The 24,466-nt window shown below is 39.2% G+C and overlaps 4 protein-coding genes across 7 annotated transcripts; all 4 read right to left on the bottom strand.

Moving 5' to 3' along the window:
• Positions 1–261: 261 nt before the first annotated feature.
• LOC121894808 (nuclear factor 7, ovary-like) lies at positions 262–10,927 on the bottom strand. Of its 3 annotated transcripts, XM_042407660.1 has the most exons (4): positions 10,716–10,927; positions 9,509–9,679; positions 7,844–9,410; positions 262–512 (listed from the first exon to the last, which is right to left on the bottom strand). In XM_042407660.1, the coding sequence occupies exon 3, from the start codon at positions 9,391–9,393 to the stop codon at positions 7,867–7,869; it is 1,527 nt and encodes a 508-aa protein (XP_042263594.1). In that variant the 5' UTR covers positions 9,394–9,410; positions 9,509–9,679; positions 10,716–10,927; the 3' UTR covers positions 262–512; positions 7,844–7,866. The 3 variants fall into 3 exon arrangements, with proteins under 3 accessions (XP_042263594.1, XP_042263593.1, XP_042263595.1); XM_042407659.1 differs by lacking the exon at positions 262–512 and having other exon boundaries at positions 7,593–9,410; XM_042407661.1 differs by lacking the exon at positions 262–512 and having other exon boundaries at positions 7,593–9,410; positions 9,509–10,927.
• LOC121894809 (zinc-binding protein A33-like) lies at positions 712–2,630 on the bottom strand. Its single transcript, XM_042407662.1, has one exon. It carries the CDS (start codon positions 2,628–2,630, stop codon positions 1,149–1,151), a length of 1,482 nt encoding a protein of 493 aa, XP_042263596.1. The 3' UTR covers positions 712–1,148.
• Positions 10,928–13,117: 2,190 nt separating the features above from the next.
• LOC121894811 (zinc-binding protein A33-like) lies at positions 13,118–17,961 on the bottom strand. 2 transcript variants are annotated; one of them, XM_042407664.1, is made up of 3 exons: positions 17,917–17,961; positions 14,859–15,022; positions 13,118–14,760 (listed from the first exon to the last, which is right to left on the bottom strand). In XM_042407664.1, the coding sequence occupies exon 3, from the start codon at positions 14,741–14,743 to the stop codon at positions 13,313–13,315; it is 1,431 nt and encodes a 476-aa protein (XP_042263598.1). In that variant the 5' UTR covers positions 14,744–14,760; positions 14,859–15,022; positions 17,917–17,961; the 3' UTR covers positions 13,118–13,312. The 2 variants fall into 2 exon arrangements, with proteins under 2 accessions (XP_042263598.1, XP_042263597.1); XM_042407663.1 differs by lacking the exon at positions 17,917–17,961 and having other exon boundaries at positions 14,859–15,105.
• Positions 17,962–21,641: 3,680 nt separating this feature from the next.
• On the bottom strand, positions 21,642–23,685 carry LOC121891859 (E3 ubiquitin-protein ligase TRIM39-like). Its single transcript, XM_042404504.1, has 2 exons — positions 22,272–23,685; positions 21,642–21,700 (listed from the first exon to the last, which is right to left on the bottom strand). The coding sequence occupies exons 1-2, from the start codon at positions 23,683–23,685 to the stop codon at positions 21,642–21,644; spliced, it is 1,473 nt and encodes a 490-aa protein (XP_042260438.1).
• Between the last annotated feature and the right edge of the window lie 781 nt (positions 23,686–24,466).

Raw genomic sequence — 24,466 nt, 5'->3', positions numbered from 1 at the left:
TTTATTTACACTTCATGGGATCAGGAAAAAACACTGGTATAATGTCATGAGCAAAAACTTCATATCTCCTTCCACTTTCTCAAATTTCATTATCATCAGAATCAAGACAGTCTCTGCCATCCTCATCACCAGGGTCATCTTAGTGATGGGAACAGTGGAACTAAGTGTCCAGTGTCCTCAAAAGTTTTATTATGCATCCTCTATGTCTTAACAAACTGTAATTCACCATAATTCTGCAAATAAAACAGGATTTCAGTGAAGTCTTATTCTGTTGTCTTTTAATATTAAATACAATCAGACAGTAATCCTTTCTCAGTGTATGGGTCACAGTTATGTTGATGGCTTTACATCTTATGTCCAGAGTATAATGAAGACCAAACAAAAATGATGGAAATACTGTTCTATAATGTCCTGAAACCTTACAGTGAAAATGTCAAACAATGCAGCAAACTTTCTCAAATGTGTTATAAACACTTCATTACTGATTACCCTAAAAACCACCACAGACAAACATGTTTACTTTTTTTTTTTTTAATATATTGAATTTTGAGATGTGTTCACTGTAGTGGACACTATGGATCAACGGAGTAAAAAGCGATTTTTTAGGCAATATATATATATATATATATATATGTTTATATATATATTATTTTATTACTAAGAGCAAATGGTATGAAAACACATAGGAACATTAGATAACAACAACAATAGAGAGGATATTTGAAAAACATGTCCTAGGCCCAATAGACAGAATGTACCCTTTGTTGCATGATGTCCACTGGAGTGGACAGATGTATTTTCACGGAAAAAAATGAACAAGAAAAATATTATTAAAAACTTGATAAACGTCTTTCAAACATCTTATTTAGTTGACAAATATACTTTTTACCTGTTTTTTTCTCTGAGAATAAAAGTTTTTAACAGATATTCCTGAGCTACTCGGTGCATTTCCTCCACCCTCCGCCATTTTGAATTTATGATTCAATATCACAAAATCACAGAGAGTCAAAAATGATATTCAGATGGAATTGTAGACAACACTTTGGGGGTTCACCACCTGGTAGTTGGGACATGGTACTACAACTTAAATGGTTTCAAATGGCCTCCAATTACCTTCACTGGTTTACATTTCCAAAAGGGAAAAGGGCTCACTGATGTGCAGATGTACTGGGCCCACTGTTAACATCATCACCTTCATCATCATCATCATCATCATCATCACCACCATTATTAACTCCATCATCACCAGAGGCCACAGGTAATATCTTCAGTGGGAGTTCATTCATGGTGCTGATGAATGGAAACAGTCTCCCAGTGAAAGTGTATGTGAAGGTGTGTATGTGTGTGTTAGTATCAGGATCAGAGAATGACAGTTTTCCTCTGTTCCAGTCCAGATGAACTCTGATCCTCTGCAGCTTCTTCTTCACTGAGAGAACAGTGGAGGGATGTGGTGAGGAGACTGCGTGGTATCCATCTTTATTGAACACTACTGCCCATAATCCAGACATTATGTCTGTGCTTCCCTTCCTCTGGACAGACTCTCGTGCCACACCAATGATCCAGCCTGTTCTGTCTCCAACGTCAACATCCCAGCTGTGAGTCCCTGAGTTAAAGCCCTCAGAGCCCAGGACAATGCGATAATAGTCAAACCTCTCTGGGTTTTCAGGAAGCTTCTGTCTCTCTCCACGTCTCACACTGGTCAGATCTTCAGACAGGATAAGGTTTGTATGAGCAGTATTTGGATCCAGAATCACAGGAGTGTAGACGACCACCTCCTTCATCTTGTTCCAGATGTTGAAGGTCACGTTGCCCAGGTGTTTGGCCACATCTATCAGAGCTCCTGAGACCAGCTCTGGATCATCCAGCAGGGGGCGCTGCTGGACTCTTTTCACTGCAGCCTTGTAGTTCTGCAGGAATGAGACGTCTTCAGCTCTCAGCTCCTCCTCTGTGGTTCTGATTGTGTCTGAAAGAGCTGCTATCTCTCTGCTCAGAGTCTCAATCTTCTCCTTCATCATCTGATTCTTCTGCTCCTCTTCCTCCCTCAGAGCAGCGATCCTGGCCTCCTCTTCCTCCTGTAGAAACTGGTGAAACTTCTTAAACTGCTCTTTAATCTGCCTCTCTGTGTCTCTGGCCTGGACATTAATGTGTTTTGCTGTTTGATTACAGTTTCCTTTAACTTTTTTAAAGAGCTTCAGTTTGTCCTGTAAGATCTTCAGGGATTTCTGGAGCTCCTCTTTGTGATCCTGTGCAGCTTCACCGATGGGTCTGAATCTGTGGTTGGTGTGTATTTTTGAATCTTTGCAGACAAGACACACTGGCTGCTGATGGTCCAGACAGAAGAGTTTGAGTTTCTCAGAGTGCAGACTGCAGAGATCCTCAGACCCTGCTGAAGCTCTCTGATCTCTTCCTAGTGATAAGGCCTCACACAAGTTCTTTAATGCCAAGTTACAAGTTGGGTTGTTCCTTCCAGATACAGTCTTACAAATTGGACACTCCTGTACTTGTTTCGCTCTCCACCATCTCTGTAGACACTCTTTACAGAAACTGTGGCTGCATGTCAGGATAACAGGATCTTTAAAGATGTCATGACAGACGGGACAGGAGAGATCATTCTCTGGTCCAGAAGCCATTTTCTCTCTGAGTGAAGCTGAAAACACACAAAGCAGAACATTGAAATAAGAAGTCAGTCATGATATATGAAGTTATTCACAGTTTGAGTCATAGACATAGATTTGGGTATGTACAGAAGGCACACGTCCCTACCAATGTCAAGGTGAATTGTCTCATGGCCATTTTGATTCCACATAGTGTTACTGGTACGATCTATGCAGAGTTGCAAGGTTTGTGTGTTTTCTTCTTCAAAACGTGGGTTATTGTGATAAAGAGTGAGAGAGTGGGACATGGGGGGATACCCAACTTGTTGATCTGACAACACTAAACTTCAAACTGCACCACATTGTTGAGCTGCAACCCGACAATATAGAAGCAGATAATATAGATGAATAAATGGTGGTTAATTTGGACAGTTAGTATTTATATTTTAAATGTTATAAACATCACAGAATTGAAAACGTCTTCACTGAGCAAAATCAGTCAGTTGATATTAGGCCATATTTAAAGTTCAGGTATAAGGTGTTGTCAGTTGCTTTGACTACTATGTTTATGATTAACCAGCCCTCCTAACTCTAACTATCTGGAACTATAATTGAATGACACTTATTACTATATTGCATTTAATAGCAATATTGAACAAGAAAATGTCAGTGAAAAGGCTTTAAACTCAGGGGTGACATTAGCTGTTAGCTAGCAGCACCGTTTATTATTTAACTTTAAAGTAAGCTCACAAACATGTAGCTCCTGTTTTTACTTACACTATTTAGCTCTTGACACAAAAAAATGTCCTTATATTCCCTGATTTGTAAGATGCATTTCAGTGCTGAAGATTTGTTTGACAAAAACAATAATTTACCTCCTACTAATAATATAATATAAATAATAAGGACAACAAGCTAATACTAATGTTAATGACTGTGGGTTATAGTTAAAAAACTGGTTCTAAAGTCACTAATAAGGAAAAATAATTAAATAGGGAAATATCAAAGCTCTAATTTACAAACTTAGTCATCATACTGGCCCTCACTGCGAGCTGGGAGGGGCTACATGTGATGCTCTGCCCATTACTCACAAAGTATATAAATAGTCTCTCAGCAATGAAATAACTGCAATTCATTGCACACCAATACTTTGTATAGACTTTGTACTTAGGTTCTTTGAGAAATTTATAATGTAGTACAAAGTAAAGAGGTATGTAGCACAACAAGCTAGCAAAGTTCTGTAAACAGAACCGTGTTCCCGCACATGCTCAGTAGCATCTACCTTACTAGGAACCTCACTCCTGAGGATTACTATCTTATTGCTATTTTTACTCTTTGCAGCCTTTTCTAAACAGGCTACAGTTACCACTGTCTTCAGGGATGAAGAAACATGTCGCCCAGTGCAGCACTGTGGCTCATTGATGTGTTTTTAATAATTTTTGGACAACAACGAAGGTCTACGACACAGAGGGATAAGATATATCAGACCTTGGATACACACACAATACTTGTAAGTAGGATGAGTTCATTGTTGGTCTGGCTCTGCACATCAGATTTGTTGAGAATAAGAAAAATATAGAAAATTGCCAGCCATATCCTTTCAGTTAGTGAAAACCATCGAGAAAAAGACAGAAAGTCACAGTTGCCTTTAAAATAAAGGCCAAGATTACCACACTGGAAATACAATTTCTAAGTACCTTCACTGTGTTTACCACCCTGCAGTATCACACTATCACAGCTTTGAAATGATTTTGGACTTCGTCTTGACTCTGGGACTGTGTGTAGCAGCAGAGTTAGTGATAGTGAAAGTGAACTGAGACATCAGGTCCTTTTTTAAAGAAGAACCAAAGTGTCAGTAACAGCTGAGTTTAGCTAATACAAATGTGCTGTACTCAGTCCAAACATTAATTTTCCTTAATTGTGTAAGGAGCAATATTTATATAACCCCATCCCTTTTCCATGAGTGGATCAGGAGCAGATTAGGAAAATCCTGTCAGTAGCAAGCTGACCAACACAGAGACACACAGACAGGTGAGCTATGATGTCACAGTGAAAGATCTAAGCTATAAGTTCAGGGGTTGAATGACAGATAATACAAACAGATGCTCATTTATTTGTTTATGAGACTATTTAAAGATCGGTTTAAAGCAAAGCTGTGGCTCTGTCAGGGTACTCTTGAGTTGTGTCACCCAAATCAACAAACTGAAAGAAAGACAGATATAGAATCTCAGGTGAGGCTTGAAATGGTGGACACCAGGTAGTTGGTTTAAACAGAGCAGTACATTACCTCCAGGTTTTCATACATCATCATCAAATGCCCCTATATCGCAACACTTACGGTAAAAGTGCACATCTTGTTTGTGTTCATGTCAACAGCAACAGTGAACACAGCAGCTATGAGCGCGATGCCAAAGCTTTGGGTCTGGCACTGCCACCGCTCCAGCCCCGAATGTCCCGCTTTGATCATAGCCCTGCATATTTCTGCTCATCAAAACTGGTATTTTAATGTAACAGAGTGGAACTTAACGTGGAGCGACAGGGGGAGGGGGAGAAATATGGTGCTGCACATAACAAGACGCATACAGCATGGATGTATAACAGTATAATAACAGTATAAGGAGAAGAGATCTCTTTATACATCCATGGCATACAGGCCATGAATGTGTTACAGGCAGTAAAGTGGCTGTTCACAGTGAGCGGAGCGGTTTCCATTGTTTCAGGCTTTTCTCCACATTTCAGCACACAGATTGGTCCATAATGAAAACTGCAGAGAGCACAAAAGCCTCCAGGTGCGTGTCTTTAATGAACAGAGGTGCACACACAGAGTCACAAACCAACTTTCACGTATTTTGCCTCTTTTACTTCTCTAGTATTTAGCATCTATAACATAATCTACCGAAATATCCAACAATACAGGCTACAGCTATTAATGTGACTCAGGCAGGTCTGAAACGTGTTAGATTAGTGTCTGAATCTTACATTAATGTCGTTCAGGTGTCACTGAATGTATCCGGGATGTTGCAGAAACATCAGTACTGATGTTCTGTTTGTTGCTCACAAATGCTGTGCATCCGATTCTTTCCTTTGATTTTATTAAATACCTGCAGCATCACACAGCAGCTGAAACGATAAGTGCATCTTTAAATTGAGAGAGTAATGTGCGCATTTACGCACGTGGCACAGCGGCGGTAATTTCATTTAAAAGGATCGGTCAGGATCTGACGGTAATTAATGTTAGTGTTCTGCTACTCGTCTACACCATTGCCCATAAAGAGGTCAGCTGTTACACACAGATTCCAGTTTTATACGGTGGAACTGTTTGTAATAAAGCAGCCCTTATGGATCGCCCTTGCTGAAAACAGTCCTGCGTAAAACAATACAGGAACTGTGTTGGTGTGTCTGTGTCTGGTTGGAGTAACAGATTATTGCGTGAAAGGCTGATCTGAAAAACTCTGCACAGCGGTTTGTAATATTCACACCTCTGGAAAGTTATCACGTTTTAACACGTAGAGTGCGTCTGTGTCTGCGGATCCCCAAAAAGTATGAATGGAACCGTGTGCGCGTCCGCGGTCCGCGTACAAGTCCACAGCTGTTCGCGGAAGCTGAACGCGGAAAATAAAGCCTTAACACACACACACACACACACACACACACACACACACACACACACACACACACACACACACACACACACACACAGAGAGAGAGAGAGAGAGAGAGAGAGAGAGAAACTTTATTTCTGAAATGAATCCAGCGCTTTCAGGGACGAAGGAACATGTCTACCGGTGCAGCGCTGTGGCTCATTGATGTGTTTCTCATCATCTGTGGACAACAACGGAGGTCTACGGCAGATTTTGGGATCTCAGGTGAGGCTTGAAATGGCGGACATCAGATAGTTGGTTTAAACAAAGCAGCACATTACCTCCAGGTTATCATACATCCATTGTCTTGAAACATTTATTGTGACAATCTATCATACGTCAATTTTGAATATTATTTTTTATTCTGATCCATATCAATAAAATAAAATGTAAAATAGGCCTAACTGTTTAAAATTCAAATTCATGATACAAGTCCCTCTAGTCAAGTTATATTTGCAAATACATGTTCAATAAATTAAGCATTTTACAGTCACATGTCATGTGTGCATATGAAAGAGAAAACAGAGATCAAGACCAAGTGCACACACACACACAACTATTTTAACTGTCTGATAAAAAATGTCCCTATCAAAGTTCAAACTAAACCTGCACCCTATTACAAGTCAAACTTTGAGTTGTGATTCTCTGAAAACTCACCTTCAGTGATTGAAGTCAGCTGCAGGTTGTAGCGTCAGTATTCTAGTATTACTTCTGTCTTCATCCGTCTGTGAAGGTTCAGGTTTTAGTCTGATGGTGAATCTTCTAGTCGTCTGTCTCTCTCTTTGTTTGTGTCACTGTTCAGTGGAAAAATAATAGTTTCTGTTTCCTGGCTTTTCGCAGGTGACTCAGAGAATAGTTAGAGCTTTGTTACATGGTTCTTTTAAACGCTCACCTGTTCAACCGGATTAACCTCTATTAAAGAAGGGGTGTGTCTGTGTCTCTGTTTGAGTCTGTTTTTGAGTTTTTGACCACTAGAAGTGCTATGGAGCAGTGTTTTTTTGAGCAGGTCCCCCATTTGTTTGTATCTCACACAAACATGTACATGCATATTTTCTAACTGATTTGGTGAGAAGATGTCCCCTGAAAATAAGTTTTTTTTAAAGGACAACAGTAGTTTTAATTAATTTACAACTCTTCATAGGATCATGAGCATAAAGTTCATACCTCCTTCCACTTTCTCAAATATAATCACCAGAATCAAGACAGTCTCTGCCATCTTCATCACCAGGGTCATCTTAATGATGGGAACAGTGGAACTAAATGTCCAGTGTTCTCAAAAGTTTTATTATGTTTCTTCTATATTTTAACAAACTGTAATTCACCATATTTCTGCAAATAAAACAGGATTCCAGTGAAATCTTATTCTGTTGTCTTTTAATATTAAATACAATCAGACAGTAATCCTTTCTCAGTGTATGGGTCACAGTTATGTTGATGGCTTTACATCTTATGTCCAGAGTATAATGAAGAACAAACAAAAACGATGGAAATACTGTTTTATAATGTCCTGAAACCTTACAGTGAAAATGTCAAACAATGCAGCAAACTTTCTCAAATGTGTTATAAACACTTCATTACTGATTACCCTAAAAACCACCACAGACAAACATGTTTACTTTATGATTCAGTTATTAAGACACACGTTTCACTGATTTTGAACCGAAAAAGGAATAGATGTTTACTGAGGCTGCAGATGTAATGGGCCCACAGTTAACATCATCGTCTTCATCATCATCAACATCATCATCATCATCACCATCACCACCATCATCATCATCATCATCATCATCACCACTGTCACCACCACCACCATTATTAACTCCATCATCATCAGAGACCACAGGTAATATCCGCAGTGGGAGTTCATTCCAAGTAGCAATGCATGGAAACAGTCTCTCAGTGAAAGTGTGTGTGATGGTGAGTATGTGTGTGTTAGTATCAGGATCAGAGAATAACAGTTTTCCTCTGTTCCAGTCCAGATGAACTCTGACCCTCTGCAGCTTCTTCTTCACTGAGAGAACAGTGGAGGGATGTGGTGAGGAGACTGCGTGGTATCCATCTTTCTTGAACACTACTGCCCATAATCCAGACATTATGTTTGTGTTTCTCTTCCTCTGGACAGACTCTCGTGCCACACCAATGATCCAGCCTGTACTGTCTCCAACCTCAACATCCCAGCTGTGAGTCCCTGAGTTAAAGCCCTCAGAGCCCAGGACAATGAAAAAGTAGTCAATCCTCTCTGGATTGTCAGGAAGCTTCTGTCTCTCTCCACGTCTCACACTGGTCAGATCTTCAGACAGGATTAGTTCTGGATAAGCAGTGTTTGGATCCAGAATCACAGGAGTGTAGGAGACCATCTCCTTCATCTTGTTCCAGATGTTGAAGGTCACGTTGCCCAGGTATTTGGCCACATCTATCAGAGCTCCTGGGACCAGCTCTGGATCATCCAGCAGGGGGCGCTGCTGGACTCTTTTCACTGCAGCCTTGTAGTTCTGCAGGAATGAGATGTCTTCAGCTCTCAGCTGCTCCTCTGTGGTTCTGATTGTGTTTGAAAGAGCTGCTATCTCTCTGCTCAGAGTCTCAATCCTCTCCTCTTCCTCTTGTAGAAACAGGTGAAGCTTCTTAAACTGCTCCTTGATCTGCCTCTCTGTGTCTCTGGTCTGGATCTTAATGTGTTCTGCTGTTTGATCAAACTTTCCTTTAACTTCTTTAAAGAGCTTCAGTTTGTCCTTTAAGGGCTTCAGGGATTTCTGGAGCTCTTCTTTGTGATCCTGTGCAGCTTCATCGATGGGTCTGAATCTGTGGTTGTTGTGTATTTTTGAATCTCGACAGACAACACACACTGGCTGCTGATGGTCCAGACAAAAGAGTTTCAGTTTCTCAGAGTGCAGACTGCAGAGATCCTCAGACCCTGCTGAAGCTCTCTGATCTTTCTCCAGTAAGAAGGCCTCACACAGGTTCTTTAATGCCAAGTTACGAGGCGGGTTGTTGCTTCCAGATACAGTCTTACAAACTGGACACTCCTGTACTTGTTTCGCTCTCCACCATCTCTGCAGACAGTCTTTACAGAAGCTGTGGCTGCATGTCAGGATAACAGGATCTTTAAAGATGTCATGACAGATGGGACAGGAGAGATCGTTTTCTGATCCAGAAGCCATTTTCTCTCTGAGTGAAGCTGAAAACGAACAAGGCAGAATATTGAAACAGGAAGTAAGACATATTTAATTTTTTGAAGTAATTCACAATTTGAGTTGTGATTCTCTGAAAACTCACCTTCAGTGATTGAAGTCAGCTGCAGGTTGTAGCATCAGTATTCCAGTATTACTTCTGTCTTCATCCGTCTGTGGAGGTTCAGGTTGTAGTCTGATGGTGAATCTTGTTATCTGTCCCTCTCAGTGATTATTATTCTGCGTCTCCTCTCAGTGGAAGAATAGTTTCTGTTTTCTGGTTTGACACAGGTGACACAGAGAATAGATGGAGCTTTGTTAGGTGTTTCTTCTAAAACTGTTTAACTGGATTCACCTTTATTAAAGAAGGAGTGTGTGTCCTTCCACTGTGTTAGTGTAAATGTTCAGGCATCTGTTGCCAATGTTCCTGTTGGCAGTCAAATACAGACTCATCCTGAATCTAGTTTCTAAAGAAACAGTCCAAAGTCTGTTAAAAGAAACTCTAAGTCCATCAAGATCAAAACTGGTGCTTTAACTTTTGTTTAGTCACCCTAACGGCATGTTACACGACACACGCCCCCATCCCCTCCAAATGCCTAAACCTAACCAAGTGGGTGTGTCATGTAGATACTGCACGTTTGCACTGTGGCTGCAGCTCGATGCACTTGCAGGAAGTTCCAAAAGTACAGGAACTTTGGGGGCGGGGTTTGCAGGGAGGGTCGTCGCTGATTGGTCAAACACATACAGCGCGGCTACTTCAACTTGTTTGCCGCTCAATTCATGAAACCAGGAAGTACTCTAGTATCGACTGAGGACAATGATTTAAGTTTGTTAAAGTTAAAAGTAAAATAAAGCGCTGTTGTCAGCTTCCCGACTCATTTTTTCAAAAAGCCAAGAGAAAAAAAGAGCGAGAGTGAGAAAGCAGTGGTGTTGGAGCGAGGAGAGGGAAGGAAATAAAACGTTATTTTCTGGTTGTTTCACGGCGGTTATCTTCCAAAGCAGAAATAAATCACCATCAAACATTCAACAAATGATTCACTGTGGAAACAGACGCTCTTAATTTCATTTTTCCTCCTCTGCATATGAACACAGGGCGACGTGCAACACTATAAAGGACGCTTAGCGACCTTAAAGAGGGAAATGACACCTATAACTACGAGACTGTTATTAACGGTCAGAACAACACAAAACAGACAGGTAACGTGAAAGTATTAAACGTAAACAATATGCGTTAAAAGCTACAACATAAACAATTAGAGCTCCACATAAAACAGTGAAATAGAGCAGCTGTATTTCTTCCCTCAAACTCTTACCTTCAGCAACACGACGGAGCAGCACTGAGGAAAAATACCAGCAACAACTTCAACTTCTTCCTCCTCTATTTGGCAGTTGACAAAAAATGAAACGGTGCATTCCCGTCACGAACTGGTGCGGAGTGTAAACAACTTCAAAATAAGGTAATTAAACAAAAATATATAACTTTACTTTCCTGAATTTTTCTGCAAAATATTTTCTAAACCCAGTGGTGGAAAATAACTATTGAAGTACTGTATTTAAGTACGAATTTGAGGTACTTGTACTTTGCTTGAGTATTTCCATTTTATGCTGCTTTGTACTTTCTACTCCACTATGTTTATTTGCCAGCTTTAAAAATCATTAAAATCATATTTTTTTTATATTCTGACTGTTATTTAAATTGTCTGCTCTTTTCTTTTCTGTTTTAAAATTTGTTATGTACTTTGTGTGAAAGGTGATATATCAATAAAGTGTATTATTATTATTATTATTATTATTATTATTATTATTATTATTATTATTATTATAAAAACATATGATACACTTAATAATATAAGTTCACATATAATATGATTCAGTACCATTACTATTAATCTAAAATTGGCTCCCCAACAATAAACTAAAACATGAAAGTGCATGTATTTGTATGAAAACAAACAATATAATATACTGTAACAATGAAACACTCTAAAGCCAGTCTGCATAATGAGTACTGTTGATACTTTAAGGACATATTGCTGATAATACTTCTGCACTTTCACTCAAGTAATATTTTGAATTTAGGACTTTTATCTTGTAATGGAGTATTTTTAGACTGAAGTATTTCTACTTGTACTTAAGTCAAGGATCTGAATACTTCTTCCAGCACTGGTTGAATCAAAGTTTACTCTGATGTTTCCCTCACATGCTCTGAATCAGACGTCTCATTTCTGCTTCATATTTATGACAGTGGATCATTACATGATCTTTTGTTTCTTCTTGTCCACAAAAGTCGCAGGTACACCGACTTGCAGCCAACAGCACAATATTCACCTCAACAGGATTATCAGCGCACTTAAAAGGTATCATGATGGTTTCTTTCTTGTGACATCTTCAAAGTGAATATTTAGGCTATTCCTGCAGTTTTTCAGTAGGACTTTGGAGGCTCTGTTATTGACATGAATGACTAAGCCCTTTGACTTTGGACAAGAAATGCAAAGTTAATAACACCAACTTCACGCAGAGGCTCTGGCTTAGGGGACCCCTGAGCCCTTGGGACCCTGGTCCCGGGCCCAGTAGGCCTGTTTGGTAATCTGCCCATGCTTCCTGTGTTATGTTTCCCTATTTTCTATGGTGTATTATTTAATCCAGTATGAGCAAAGTGAAACTGTGATATTAATGTCTCCTCTCTCCTGTTTCATTTCATTTCTCCATCTGTCCTTTGAATAGTGTAAAACCACCGTCCTTTCCTCTCTTCACTTCAATTGCTTTTGCCACCTTTCCTTCAATCTCATCTTAATTACTCTTAACTCTACAGCACTATCAGATAGACATGTAGTGAAGACATTTTTATCTAACAACATGTAGTCCAGTAATAGGAATTCAAAAATTATTATGTAATGATCTGATAAAATAGGTTTGTGGAAACACTATTAAATGTTCAATTTCGATGCCATATATCAGAATAAGGTCGAGGGTGTGGTTAAACTAGTGAGTGGGTTTATTTACACTGTGAGACAAGCCAGTTGAGTCTAATGATGAGATAAACGCAGTGCTAAGGCTATCATTATCAACATCTACATGAATATGAAAGTCACCTTCTATAATTACTTTATCTGTACTAAGGACTAAACTTGAAATAAAATACAAATTGATCCTGGATAAAATTTCTAATCAGGATTCTCTTTGTTTGAGTCTGTTTCTGAGTTTTTGACCACTAGAAGTGCTATGACACAGTGTTTTTTTCCCCCCATTTGTGTGTATCTCACACAAACATATACATGCATATTTTCTAACTGATTTGGTGAGATGTCCCCTTAAAGTAAGGGGTTTTTAAAGGACAACACTAGTTTTAATTAATTTACAACTCTTCATAGGATCAGGAAAAACCACTGGTATAATGTCATGAGCATAAAGTTCATATCTCCTGCCACTTTCTCAAATTTCATCATCATCAGAATCAAGACAGTCTCTGCCATCCTCATCATCGGGGTCATCTTAGTGATGGGAACAGTGGAACTAAATGTCCAGTGTTCTCAAAAGTTTTATTATGTTTCTTCTATGTTTTAACAAACTGTAATTCACCATATTTATGCAAATAAAACAGGATTCCAGTAAAGTCTTATTCTGTTGTCTTTTAATATGAAATACAATCAGACAGTAATCCTTTCTCAGTGTATGGGTCACAGTTATGTTGATGGCTTTACATCTTATGTCCAGAGTATAATGAAGAACAAACAAAAATGATGGAAATACTGTTTTATAATGTCCTGAAACCTTATAGTGAAAATGTCAAACAATGCAGCAAACTTTCTCAAATGTGTTATAAACACTTCATTACTGATTACCGTAAAAACCACTACAGACAAACATGTTTACTTTATGATTCACTTATTTAGACACACGCTTCACTTATTTAAAATCCAAAAAAGAAAAAGTGCTCATCATCATCATTCTCATCATCATCAGAGACCACAGGTAATATCCTCAGTGGGAGTTCATTCCAAGTAGCAATGTATGGAAACAGTCTCTCAGTGAAGGTGTGTGTGAAGGTGTGTATGTGTGTGTTAGTATCAGGATCAGAGAATGACAGTTTTCCTCTGTTCCAGTCCAGATGAACTCTGATCCTCTGCAGCTTCTTCTTCACTGAGAGAACAGTGGAATATAGTGAGGAGACTGCTGTATACTGACCTTTATTGAACAGTACTGCCCATAATCCAGACTTTGTGTATGTATGTCCCTTCCTCTGGACAGACTCTGGTGTCACACCAACATACCAGGTTGTGCTGTCTTCAACTTCAACGACCCAGCTGTGAGACCCTGAGTTAAAGCCCTCAGAGCCCAGGACAGAGGGATAGAAATCAAACCTCTCTGGGTTTTTAGGAAGCTTCTGTCTCTCTCCACATCTCACACTGGTCAGATATTTAGACAGGATGAGTTCTGGATGAGCAGTGTTTGGATCCAGAATCACAGGAGTGTAGGAGACCATCTCCTTCATCTTGTTCCAGATGTTGAAGGTCAGGTTGCCCAGGTGTTTGGCTACATCTATCAGAGCTCCTGAGACCAGCTCTGGATCATCCAGCAGGGGGCGCTGCTGGACTCTTTTCACTGCAGCCTTGTAGTTCTGCAGGAATGAGACGTCTTCAGCTCTCAGTTCCTCCTCTGTGGCTCTGATTGTGTCTGAAAGAGCTGCTATCTCTCTGCTCAGAGCCTTTATCTTATTATGAATAACTTTACTTTTCTGATTTTCCTCCCTCCTCAGGGCAGTGATCCTGGCCTCCTCTTCCTCTTGAAGAAACTGGTGAAGCTTCTTAAACTGCTTCTTAATCTTCTTCTTTGTGTCTCTGGCCTGGACATTAATGTGTTCTGCTGTTTGATCACAGTTTCCTTTAACTTTTTTAAAGAGCTTCAGTTTGTCCTTTAAGGGCTTCAGGGATTTCTGGAGTTTTTTCTTGTGATCATGTGCAGCTTCATTGATGGGTCTGAATCTGTGGTTGTTGTGTATTTTTGAATCTCGACAGACAACACACACTGGTTGCTGATGGTCCAGACAGAAGAGTTTGAGTTTCTCAGAGTGCAGACTGCAGAGATCCTCAGACCCTGCTGAAGCTCTCTGATCTCTCTCCAGTAAGAAGGCCTCACACAGGTTCTTTAATGCCAAGTTACAAGGTGGGTTTTTCCTTCTAGATACAGTCTTACAAACTGGACACTCCTGTACTTGTTTCGCTCTCCACCATCTCTGCAGACAGTCTTTACAGAAGCTGTGGCTGCATGTCAGGATAACAGGATCTTTAAAGATGTCATGACAGATGGGACAGGAGAGATCGTTTTCTGATCCAGAAGCCATTTTCTCTCTGAGTGAAGCTGAAAACACACAAAGCAGAATGTCGAGACAGGAAGTAAGACATATTTAATTTTCTAAGGTTATTAACAGTTTGAGTTGTGATTCTCTGAAAACTCACCTTCAGTGATTGAAGTCAGCTGCAAGTTGTAGCGTCAGTATTCCAGTATTATTTCTGTCTTCATCCGTCTGTGGAGGTTCAGGTTGTAGTCGGATGGTGAATCTTGTTATCTGTTTCTTTTTATTTGCATCTCCTCTCAGTGGAAGAATAATAGTTTCTGTTTCCTGGTTTGACACAGGTGACACAGAGAATAGATGGAGCTTTGTTAGTTGTTTCTTCTAAAACTATTTAACTGGATTCACCTTTATTAAAGAAGGAGTGTGTGTCCTTCCGCTGTGTTAGTGTAAATGTTCAGGTATCTGTTGCCAGTGTTCCTTCTGTCAGTCAAATACAGACTCATCCTGAATCCAGTTTCTAAAGAAACAGTCCAAAGTCTGTTAAAAGAAACTCTAAGTCCATCAAAATCAAAACTGGTGCTTTAACTTTTTTTTAGTCAACTATTTAAAAAGGTACTCTGTGGAGTCTTTGCTTGCTAGAAGTGCTATAGAGGTCTTCACGGGTCCAATGATAAAAATTAAAGAAAAATATATACCTGCAGAAGACAATAAAAAACACATAAATTACCTACTGTCCTCTAAACATGCAAAATAACAGAATTTACACCAGAAAATGGCTGCTAAAACTGAAGCACTACGATGGTCGAAGCCCACAGGAACAGCTTCACAGGCTGTGAAAGCAAATTGACATAGTGGCCAAACCAAAGATGTATCCTAAGAACTATCATGGGAAAAGGAGTGACTGTAAAACAGTGAATCTTAAAAAAAACATCCAGTTTCTAATCAGAAACAGTCCAAAGTCTGTTTCAAAAAACTCTTAATCTATTAAGATCAAAACCAGCACTTTTTGTTTGGTCAACTATTTAAAAAGGTACTCTGAGGAGTTTATGACTGCTAGAAGTGCTATAGAGGTCTTCAACAATTTGAAATAGACCCATGGAAAACTCATCTGAACCGGATGTGCATAAATTCATTTTCACAAATGAGAGACCCGACCCAAACAGAGAGGGAATGCAAACACCACCAGCAGCCTGATGTGCTATCAATTAATTTGATCAATTAATTAACTAGCAGCAACGGTGGGAAAGAGCCACAATATTATCAGAATAATGCCCTATGAACGAATGTTAAGTCATAGAAATGAAAATAATTCATTTATATGCGCAAATGTATAACCTATAATATAATAAAATAATAACTGAAAATGTTATTCCATCTCCTTTAACAACAATAAAACCTGTAATAATACAAAGACATTTCTAGCTAAGAGCTATTAAATTTGACAGGAAAACGTTTTTTTCTTTGTCCTAAATCATCACAACAAATTACTAACTCTCTTCTCTTTCACAATTTTTCATGTGTGTCCTAAAACAACAGTCAGGTGTCTATATGAACACTGAAAGAGGTTTTCCTCGCTGTAATCATTCCTGCTGTTCATACTGACTATTAAAAGATCCCCCTCAAATGTGCTTTCAATGTAAGTGATGGAGGCCAAAATCCACAGTGTGTCCACACAGTCATTTTGTCCAAAAATGCAGTTAAAAGATCATCTGAAGCTTATATGAGGCTTCAGCAGTCTGCGTTAATCATATCAACTGGATATCTGACTTTTTAGCATCAAATTCCCTCTTTGTGTTTTCCTGTTGAGCTGTGGTGGAAGTATAGTAACAAAAAGAGGAAGTTTGGTTCTAAAAAGACTGTAACGTTGAAAATATTTACTTGATTTAATGCATTTGGACGCTGAAGCTTCATATTAGCTTCAGATAAACTTTTAAATACATTTTTCCACAGAAGGAGGACTGTGGATTTTGTCCTCCAACACTTACATTGTAAGTGCATTGTGAAGGGATCTTCTAATGGTCAATATGAACAGGAGGAATGATTATGGGAAGCAAAACCTATTTTAATGTTCATTTGGGTTGGGGATGCACTGATCCAACTGGATACCAATACCTGGGCTTTGGGTATCGGCCGATGCCGAGTACTGATTCAATACCAGTATTTAATTAACGAGCTGTATGCATCACAGTGTGGAAGAGACTGGGATTATTCTTTTATGTGTAAGACAAAATCAGGCTTGTCTTAAATGTTGCTTTCCTAACATTGTAAAACAAAAGATAACAAATAAACACATAGATATAAGTTAATTGAATTGTTATTTATTAAAATAATGGTATCTGATACCAGATCGGCCCATTGTCATGGATACCCAATGCAGCTAATTGAGACAGTATTGGGCTGATATCAGTATCAGTATTGGTGTGTCTCTGATTTGGGCCCCTGACTGTTGTTTTAAGACAGACTTGAAAAATTGTGAACCTGTCCTTTAAGCTCACAGCTAGCCACAGCAAGATGAAAATCCCCACCCACAGATATGGTTTAAAAAAAGGAAAACCAAAGCCACATGGTGAGAAAGAGTAAAAATTTTGGGGTGGGGTACTTTCCAAAAGTACAGGAACTTTGGGGGCGGGATTTGCAGGGATGGCTGTCGCTGTCCAACACATACAACGCGGCTCCTTCAACTTGTTTGCCACTTAATTCATAAAACCAGGAAGTATTCTAATATCAATTTAGGACGACGGGAGGACATTTATTTTAGTTTGTTTACATTAAAAGTAAAATAAGGCGTTGTTGTCAGCTTCCTGACTCATTTTAAGAAAGACAAGAGAAAAAAGAAGAGCCAGAGTGAGAAAGCAGCGGTGTTGGCGCGAGGAGAGGGAAGGAAATAAAACATTATTTTCTGATTGTTTCACGGCGGTTACCTTCTAAAGCAGAAATAAACAATCATCACACACTCAATAGATGATACTGTGGAAACAGACGCTCTTAGTTTCATTTTCCTCCTCTGCATATGAACACAGGGCGGCCTGCAACACTACTTAATGACCTTGAAGAAGAAAATGAAACCTATATCTACCAGACATCAAAACGACACAAAACAGCCTGATAACATGAATGTATTAAATGTAAACAATATGCGTTAAAAGCTACAACATAAACAATTAGAGCTCCACATAAAACAATGAAATAGAGCAGCTGCATTTCTCCCCTCAAACTCCTACCTTCAGTAACAGAGGGAGCATCACCGAGGAAAAACCACAGAAACTTCTTCTTCCTTCCTCTTCTTCTTCTTCTTTTTTTTAACAGAAACTTACTCTTCTTTTTCGTCTTCTTCTTTATAAAAACATATGATACACTTATAATATAAGTGCACATATAATATGATGCAGTACCATTACTATAACTATTACTATTACTGTGGAAACCTTGATAGGTCCAGTGTCTCTCTCACAAAACCTGCTGCTGACACCAGTGTGTCGAAACCCTGCAGTGAGGAGGCAGAGGTTATTCAAATCTTCCAAACTGTCAGTCGTGCAAAAGTCCTGAACCTGAAGCTGAAACCGAGGGGGCTTTTCGGTGGACATTTTTACATCAGAAACACTATTGCAAAGAGCAGTCAGCTAACTCATCTTGTGTCTGACTCAAATCTGGACTTTCTCTGTCTGACTGAAACATGGTTGAAACAAAAGTCCTGCGAGTGCGTTCACGGTGCCCGGATACCAATGTTTCAGAAGAGACAGACATGATGGAGGGGTGCTTTATTATGTCAGAGACAACATCAAATGTGAACATGTGGTTTACACGTGGGTAATATGTTAGACTATGTTGGGATAAATGACAATGTTATCCCAACAAATGTCTTTTAACATCATAGGTGTCTAGAGGCCCCCTTCTGCAGATGACACTTTCTATGATCAACTCCCAGAAGTCTTGAAATACGGAAGAGGATTAGGGCCACATGTGAAAAATTTATTTGAGTTCTGAGTTTACAGTCAGAATTCTGACTTAAATTTTTCACACGTGGCCCTAATCCTCTTCCGTACTAGAAAGAGCGAAATCTCAACAAAGAATTATTACTTATGGATGATTTTAATGTGAACTGGGAGGATAAATCTAAGAGGAAAAAACGAGGGACGAGAAAGAAATTCCAACTAGAACAACTAGTAAAAGGCCCAACTAGCATTGCAAAATGCTCCAGTACACAAATTGATCTGATATTTACTAACAAACCAGAAAGAATAACTAAAAGTTATAATTGAATCACTGGCTTAACAGATCATAACCTGACCCTATGTGCGAGAAAACTGACTAAACATAGATTTAGGACCACGGCAACTAAGACAATGATCCTTCAATGCATCCCCAGAGCTAAGCAAGAAGAATTTATCAATGAAATTAACAGCTTGAACTGGGATGATGTACTGTCCTCTGATGATCTGGACTATGACTATGATACTTTAACTCACAGAATCAACTCTGTGAGGGAAAGATTTAATGTGAGGATACAGATAAAATCTAAAAATAAAAACAATTTACAGTGGTTTAAAGAAAATTTGTGGAAACTAATGAAATCTAGAGATGCTGCACTAAGGAAGGCAATTAAAACTAGAAGAGACACCGACACCGTACTCTCAAAGGTCGCTGAGAAAGTTGTCATTAAACAACTGACAACATTTCTTAATACAAGCAATTTTGGTCTAAATTGTGTGCAATTTGACTTCAGAACAAATCATTCCACCAAAACTGCTACCTTGCATTTAATAAAGCAAATTAAGTCAAGACTTGATAAAGGAGGAGTAGTTGTCAAAGCATGTAAAGCCTTCGACAAAGTCAATCATGATGTTTTAATATCGTAACTCTCTAAATTTAACTTCTCATCTAGAGCACTGGCATGGATGTCTTCATATTTATCTAATAGGATAAAATGTGTTAACGTTTGTGACGCACTGTCCAGTAACATGAGGTGCATAATGGGTGTTCCACAAGGGTCAGTGTTAGGTCCCCTATTATTTAGCCTATATATTAATGATCTCCCTCAACAGTGTCATGATGTAGAACTACAAATGTATGCAGATGACACCGTTGTGTACACACACGCAAAAACAGCTGAGTTAGCTACTGCTAAAGGTGAAAAGATTGACATAGTTACTGATGTTAAATATCTTGGTGTGAACTTTAAGAAACATGTTAAAAAAAACGGTTAAATCCATAAAGTACAACTTAGCAAATTTTAGACATATTAGAAAATGTCTCTCTTTGGACGCAGCCAAGATATTTATGCATGTATGTATGATTCTTTCCCATATGTCTCACATGTTGAGGGCAGGCTGGAGAAACAGCCATAAAACCTCTTGAGTCCTTATACAAACAAACTCTAAAAACTCTGGACAAAAAGCCAATGCATTTCCATCACTGTAGGGTACTAGAGAAATTAAATTTGCTGAGCTTTGTGGATTTTAGATTATTCTCAAATTTGTGCCTAGTTTATACAATTTTAAATGGTTTGGTCCCTCCTCCACTATGTGACTTTGTGTACACTCGCTCAGTAAGTTCTATTAGATCCTCCTCATTTTGAATTCAGGACTTTTATCTTGTAATGGAGTATTTTTAGACTAAAGTATTTCTACTTGTACTTAACTCAAGGATCTGAATACTTCTTCCAGCACTGGTTGAATCAAGGTTTACTCAGATGTTTCCCTCACATGCTCTGAATCAGACGTCTCATTTCAGCTTCATATTTATGACAGTGGATCATTACATGATCTATTGTTTTTTTTTGTCCACAAAAGTTGCAGGTACACCGACTTGCAGCCAACAGCACAATATTCACCTCAACGGGATTATCAGCGCACTTAAAAGGTATCATGATGGTTTCTCTCTTGTGACATCTTCAAAGTGAATGTTTAGGCTATTCCTGCAGTTTTTCAGTAGGACTTTGGAGGCTCTGTTATTGACATGAATGACTAAGCCCTTTGACTTTGGACAAGAAATGCAAAGAGTTAATAACAGCAACTTCATGCAGAGGCTCTGGCTTAGGGGACCCCTGAGCCCTTGGGACCCTGGTCCTGGGCCCAGTAGGCCCGTTTGGTAATCTGCCCATGCTTCCTGTGTTATGTTTCCCTATTTTCTATGGTGTATTATTTAGTCCAGTATGACCGAATTGAAACCGTGATATTAATGTCTCCTCTCTCCTGTTTCATCTCATTTCTCCATCTGTCCTTTGAATAGTGTAAAACCATCGTCCCTTCCTCTCTTCACTTCCATTGCTTTTGCCACCTTTCCTTCAGTCTCATCTTAATTACTCTTATTTCTACAGCACTATCAGATAAACATCTAGTGAAGACATTTTTGTCTGACAATATGTAGTCCAGTAATAGGAATTCAAAAGTTATTAAGTAACAATCTGATAAAATAGGTTTGTGGAAACACTATTAAATGTTCAATTTCGATGCCATATATCAGAATAAGGTCGAGGGTGTGGTTACAATAGTGAGTGGGTTTATTTACACTGTGAGAGAAGCCAATTGAGTATAATGATGAGATAAACACAGTGCTAAGGCTATCATTATCGACATCTACATGAATATTAAAGTCACCTTCTATAATTACTTTATCTGTACTAAGGACTAAACTTGGATAAAAATTGCATTTTTTTCTAGGGGCAGTCAAATACAGATTGATCCTGGATAAAATTTCTAATCAGGATTCTCTTTGTTTGAGTCTGTTTTTGAGTTTTTGACCACTAGAGGTGCTATGACACAGTGTTTTTGTGAGCAGGTCCCCCATTTGTGTGTATCTCACACAAACATGGAAATGCATATTTTCTAACTGATTTGGTGAGAGGTGGTGAAAAGAAGGTGAGTATTCATTTACAACACTTCATAGGATCAGGAAGAACCACTGGTGTAATGTCATGAGCATAAAGTTCATATCTCCTGCCACTTTCTCAAATTTCATCATCATCAGAATCAAGACAGTCTCTGCCATCCTCATCACCAGGGTCATCTTAGTGATGGGAACAGTGGAACTAAGTGTCCAGTGTTCTCACAAGTTTTATTATGTTTCTTCTATGTTTTAACAAACTGTAATTCACCATAATTCTGCAAATAAAACAGGATTCCAGTAGTCTTATTCTGTTGTCTTTTAATATTAAATACAATCAGACAGTAATCCTTTCTCAGTGTATGGATCACAGTTATGTTGATGGCTTAACATCTTATGTCCAGAGTATAATGAAGACCAAACAAAAATGATGGAAATACTGTTCTATAATGTCCTGAAACCTTACAGTGAAAATTTCAAACAATGCAGCAAAATTTCTTAAATGTGTTATAAACACTTCATTACTGATTACTCGAAAAACCACCACAGACAAACTTGTTTATTTTATGATTCACTTATTTAGACACACGCTTCAGTCATTTTGAACTGAAAAAGGAATGGATGCTTACTGGGGCTGCAGATGTAATGGGCCCACAGTTAACATCATCACCTTCATCATCATCATCACCATCACCATCATCATCATCTCCCTCATCATCATCATCATCATCATCATCATCATCATCACCATCACCATCACCATCACCATCATTATCTTCATCATCGGAGACCACAGGTAATATCTTCAGTGGGATTTTATTCCAAGTGGTAATGTATGGAAACAGTCTCTCAGTGAAAGTGTGTGTGAAGGTGTGTATGTGTGTGTCAGTATCAGGATCAGAGAATGACAGTTTTCCTCTGTTCCAGTCCAGATGAACTCTGATCCTCTGTAGCTTCTTCTTCACTGAGAGAACAGTGGAGGGATGTGATGGGGAGTCTGCTGTGTATTCATCTTTACTGAATTTTACTGCCCATAATCCAGACTTTGTGTATGTGGGTCCCTTTCTTTGGACAGACTCTGGTGTCACACCAACATACCAGGCTGTGCGGTCTCCAACGTCAACAACCCAGCTGTGAGTCCCTGAGTTAAAACCCTCAGAGCCCAGGACAGAGGGATAGAAATCAAACCTTTCTGGGTTTTTAGGAAGCTGCTGTCTCTCTCCACGTCTCACACTGGTCAGATCTTCAGACAGGATGAGCTCTGGATGAGCAGTATTTGGATCCAGAATCACAGGAGTGTAGGAGACCATCTCCTTCATCTTGTTCCAGATGTTGAAGGTCAGGTTGCCCAGGTGTTTGGCCACATCTATCAGAGCTCCTGAGACCAGCTCTGGATCATCCAGCAGGGGGTGCTGCTGGACTCTTTCCACTGCAGCCTTGTAGTTCTGCGGGAATGAGATGTCTTCAGCGCTCAGCTCCTCCTCTGTGGCTCTGATTGTGTCTGAAAGAGCTGCTATCTCTCTGTTCAGAGCCTCAATCTTCTCCTTCATCATCTGACTCTTCTGCTCCTCTTCCTCCCTCAGAGCAGTGATCCTGGCCTCCTCTTCCTCTTGTAGAAACTGATGAAGCCTCTTAAACTGCTCCTTAATCTGCTTCTCTGTGTTTCTGGCCTGGACCTTAATGTGTTCTGCTGTTTGATCATAGTTTCCTTTAACTTCTTTAAAGAGCTTCAGTTTGTCCTCTAAGGGCTTCAGGGACTTCTGGAGCTCCTCTTTGTGATCCTGTGCAGCTTCATTGATGGGTCTGAATCTGTGGTTGTTGTGTGTTTTTGAATCTCTGCAGACGAGACACACTGGCTGCTGATGGTCCAGACAGAAGAGTTTGAGTTTCTCAGAGTGCAGACTGCAGAGATCCTCAGATCCTGCTGAAGCTCTCTGATCTCTCTCCAGTAAGAAGGCCTCACACAGGTTCTTTAACGCCAAGTTACAAGTTGGGTTGTTGCTTCCAGATACAGTCTTACAAACTGGACACTCTTGTTCATGTTTCCTGCCCCACCATCCCTGCAGACAGTTTTTACAGAAGCTGTGGCTGCATGTCAGGATAACAGGATCTTTAAAGATGTCATGACAGAGGGGACAGGAGAGATTTTTCTCTGGTCCAGATGTCATTTTCTCTCTGGGTGAAGCTGAAAACACACAAAGCAGAACGTTGAAACAAGAAGTCAGTCATGATATGTCATTTATTCAGTTATTCACAGTTTCGTTCATAGACATAGATTTGGGTATGTACAGAAGGCACACGTCCCTACCAATATCAAGGTGAATTGTTTCATTGCTATTTTGACTCCAGTGTTGCCATTACGATCTATGCAGAGTTGCCAGGTTTGTGTGTTGTCTTTTTCAAAATGTGCGTTATTGTGATATAAAATGAAAGGACGTGACATGGGGGGATACCCGACTTGATGATCTGACAACCCTCAACTTGAAACTGCACCACGTTGTCAAGCTGCAACCCGACAATGTAGAAGCAGATAATATAGATGAATGAATGGTGGTTAATCTGGAGCAGTTAGTATTCATATTTTAAATGTTATAAACATCACAGAATTGAAAACGTCTTCACTGAGCAAAATCAGTCAGTTGATATTAGGCCATATTTAAAGTTCAGGTATAAGGTGTTGTCAGTTGCTTTGACTTCTATGTTTATGATTAACCAGCCCTCCTAACTCTAACCATCTGGAACTATAATTGAATAACATTTATTACTATATTGCATTTAATAGCAATATTGAACAAGAAAATATCAGTGAAAAGGCTTTAAACTCAAGGGTAACATTAGCTGTTAGCTAGCAGCACCGTTTATTATTTAACTTTAAATAAAGTAAGCAAACATGTAGCTCCTGTTTTTACTACACTCTTTATCTCGACAAAAAAAATCTCCTTATATTCC

This window comes from Thunnus maccoyii, chromosome 3 (genome assembly GCF_910596095.1).
Source record: "Thunnus maccoyii chromosome 3, fThuMac1.1, whole genome shotgun sequence".
NCBI classification, from domain to species: Eukaryota; Metazoa; Chordata; class Actinopteri; order Scombriformes; family Scombridae; genus Thunnus; species Thunnus maccoyii.
Note: the sequence above shows the minus strand (reverse complement) of the source record. Positions and strands in the feature narration are given on the sequence as shown.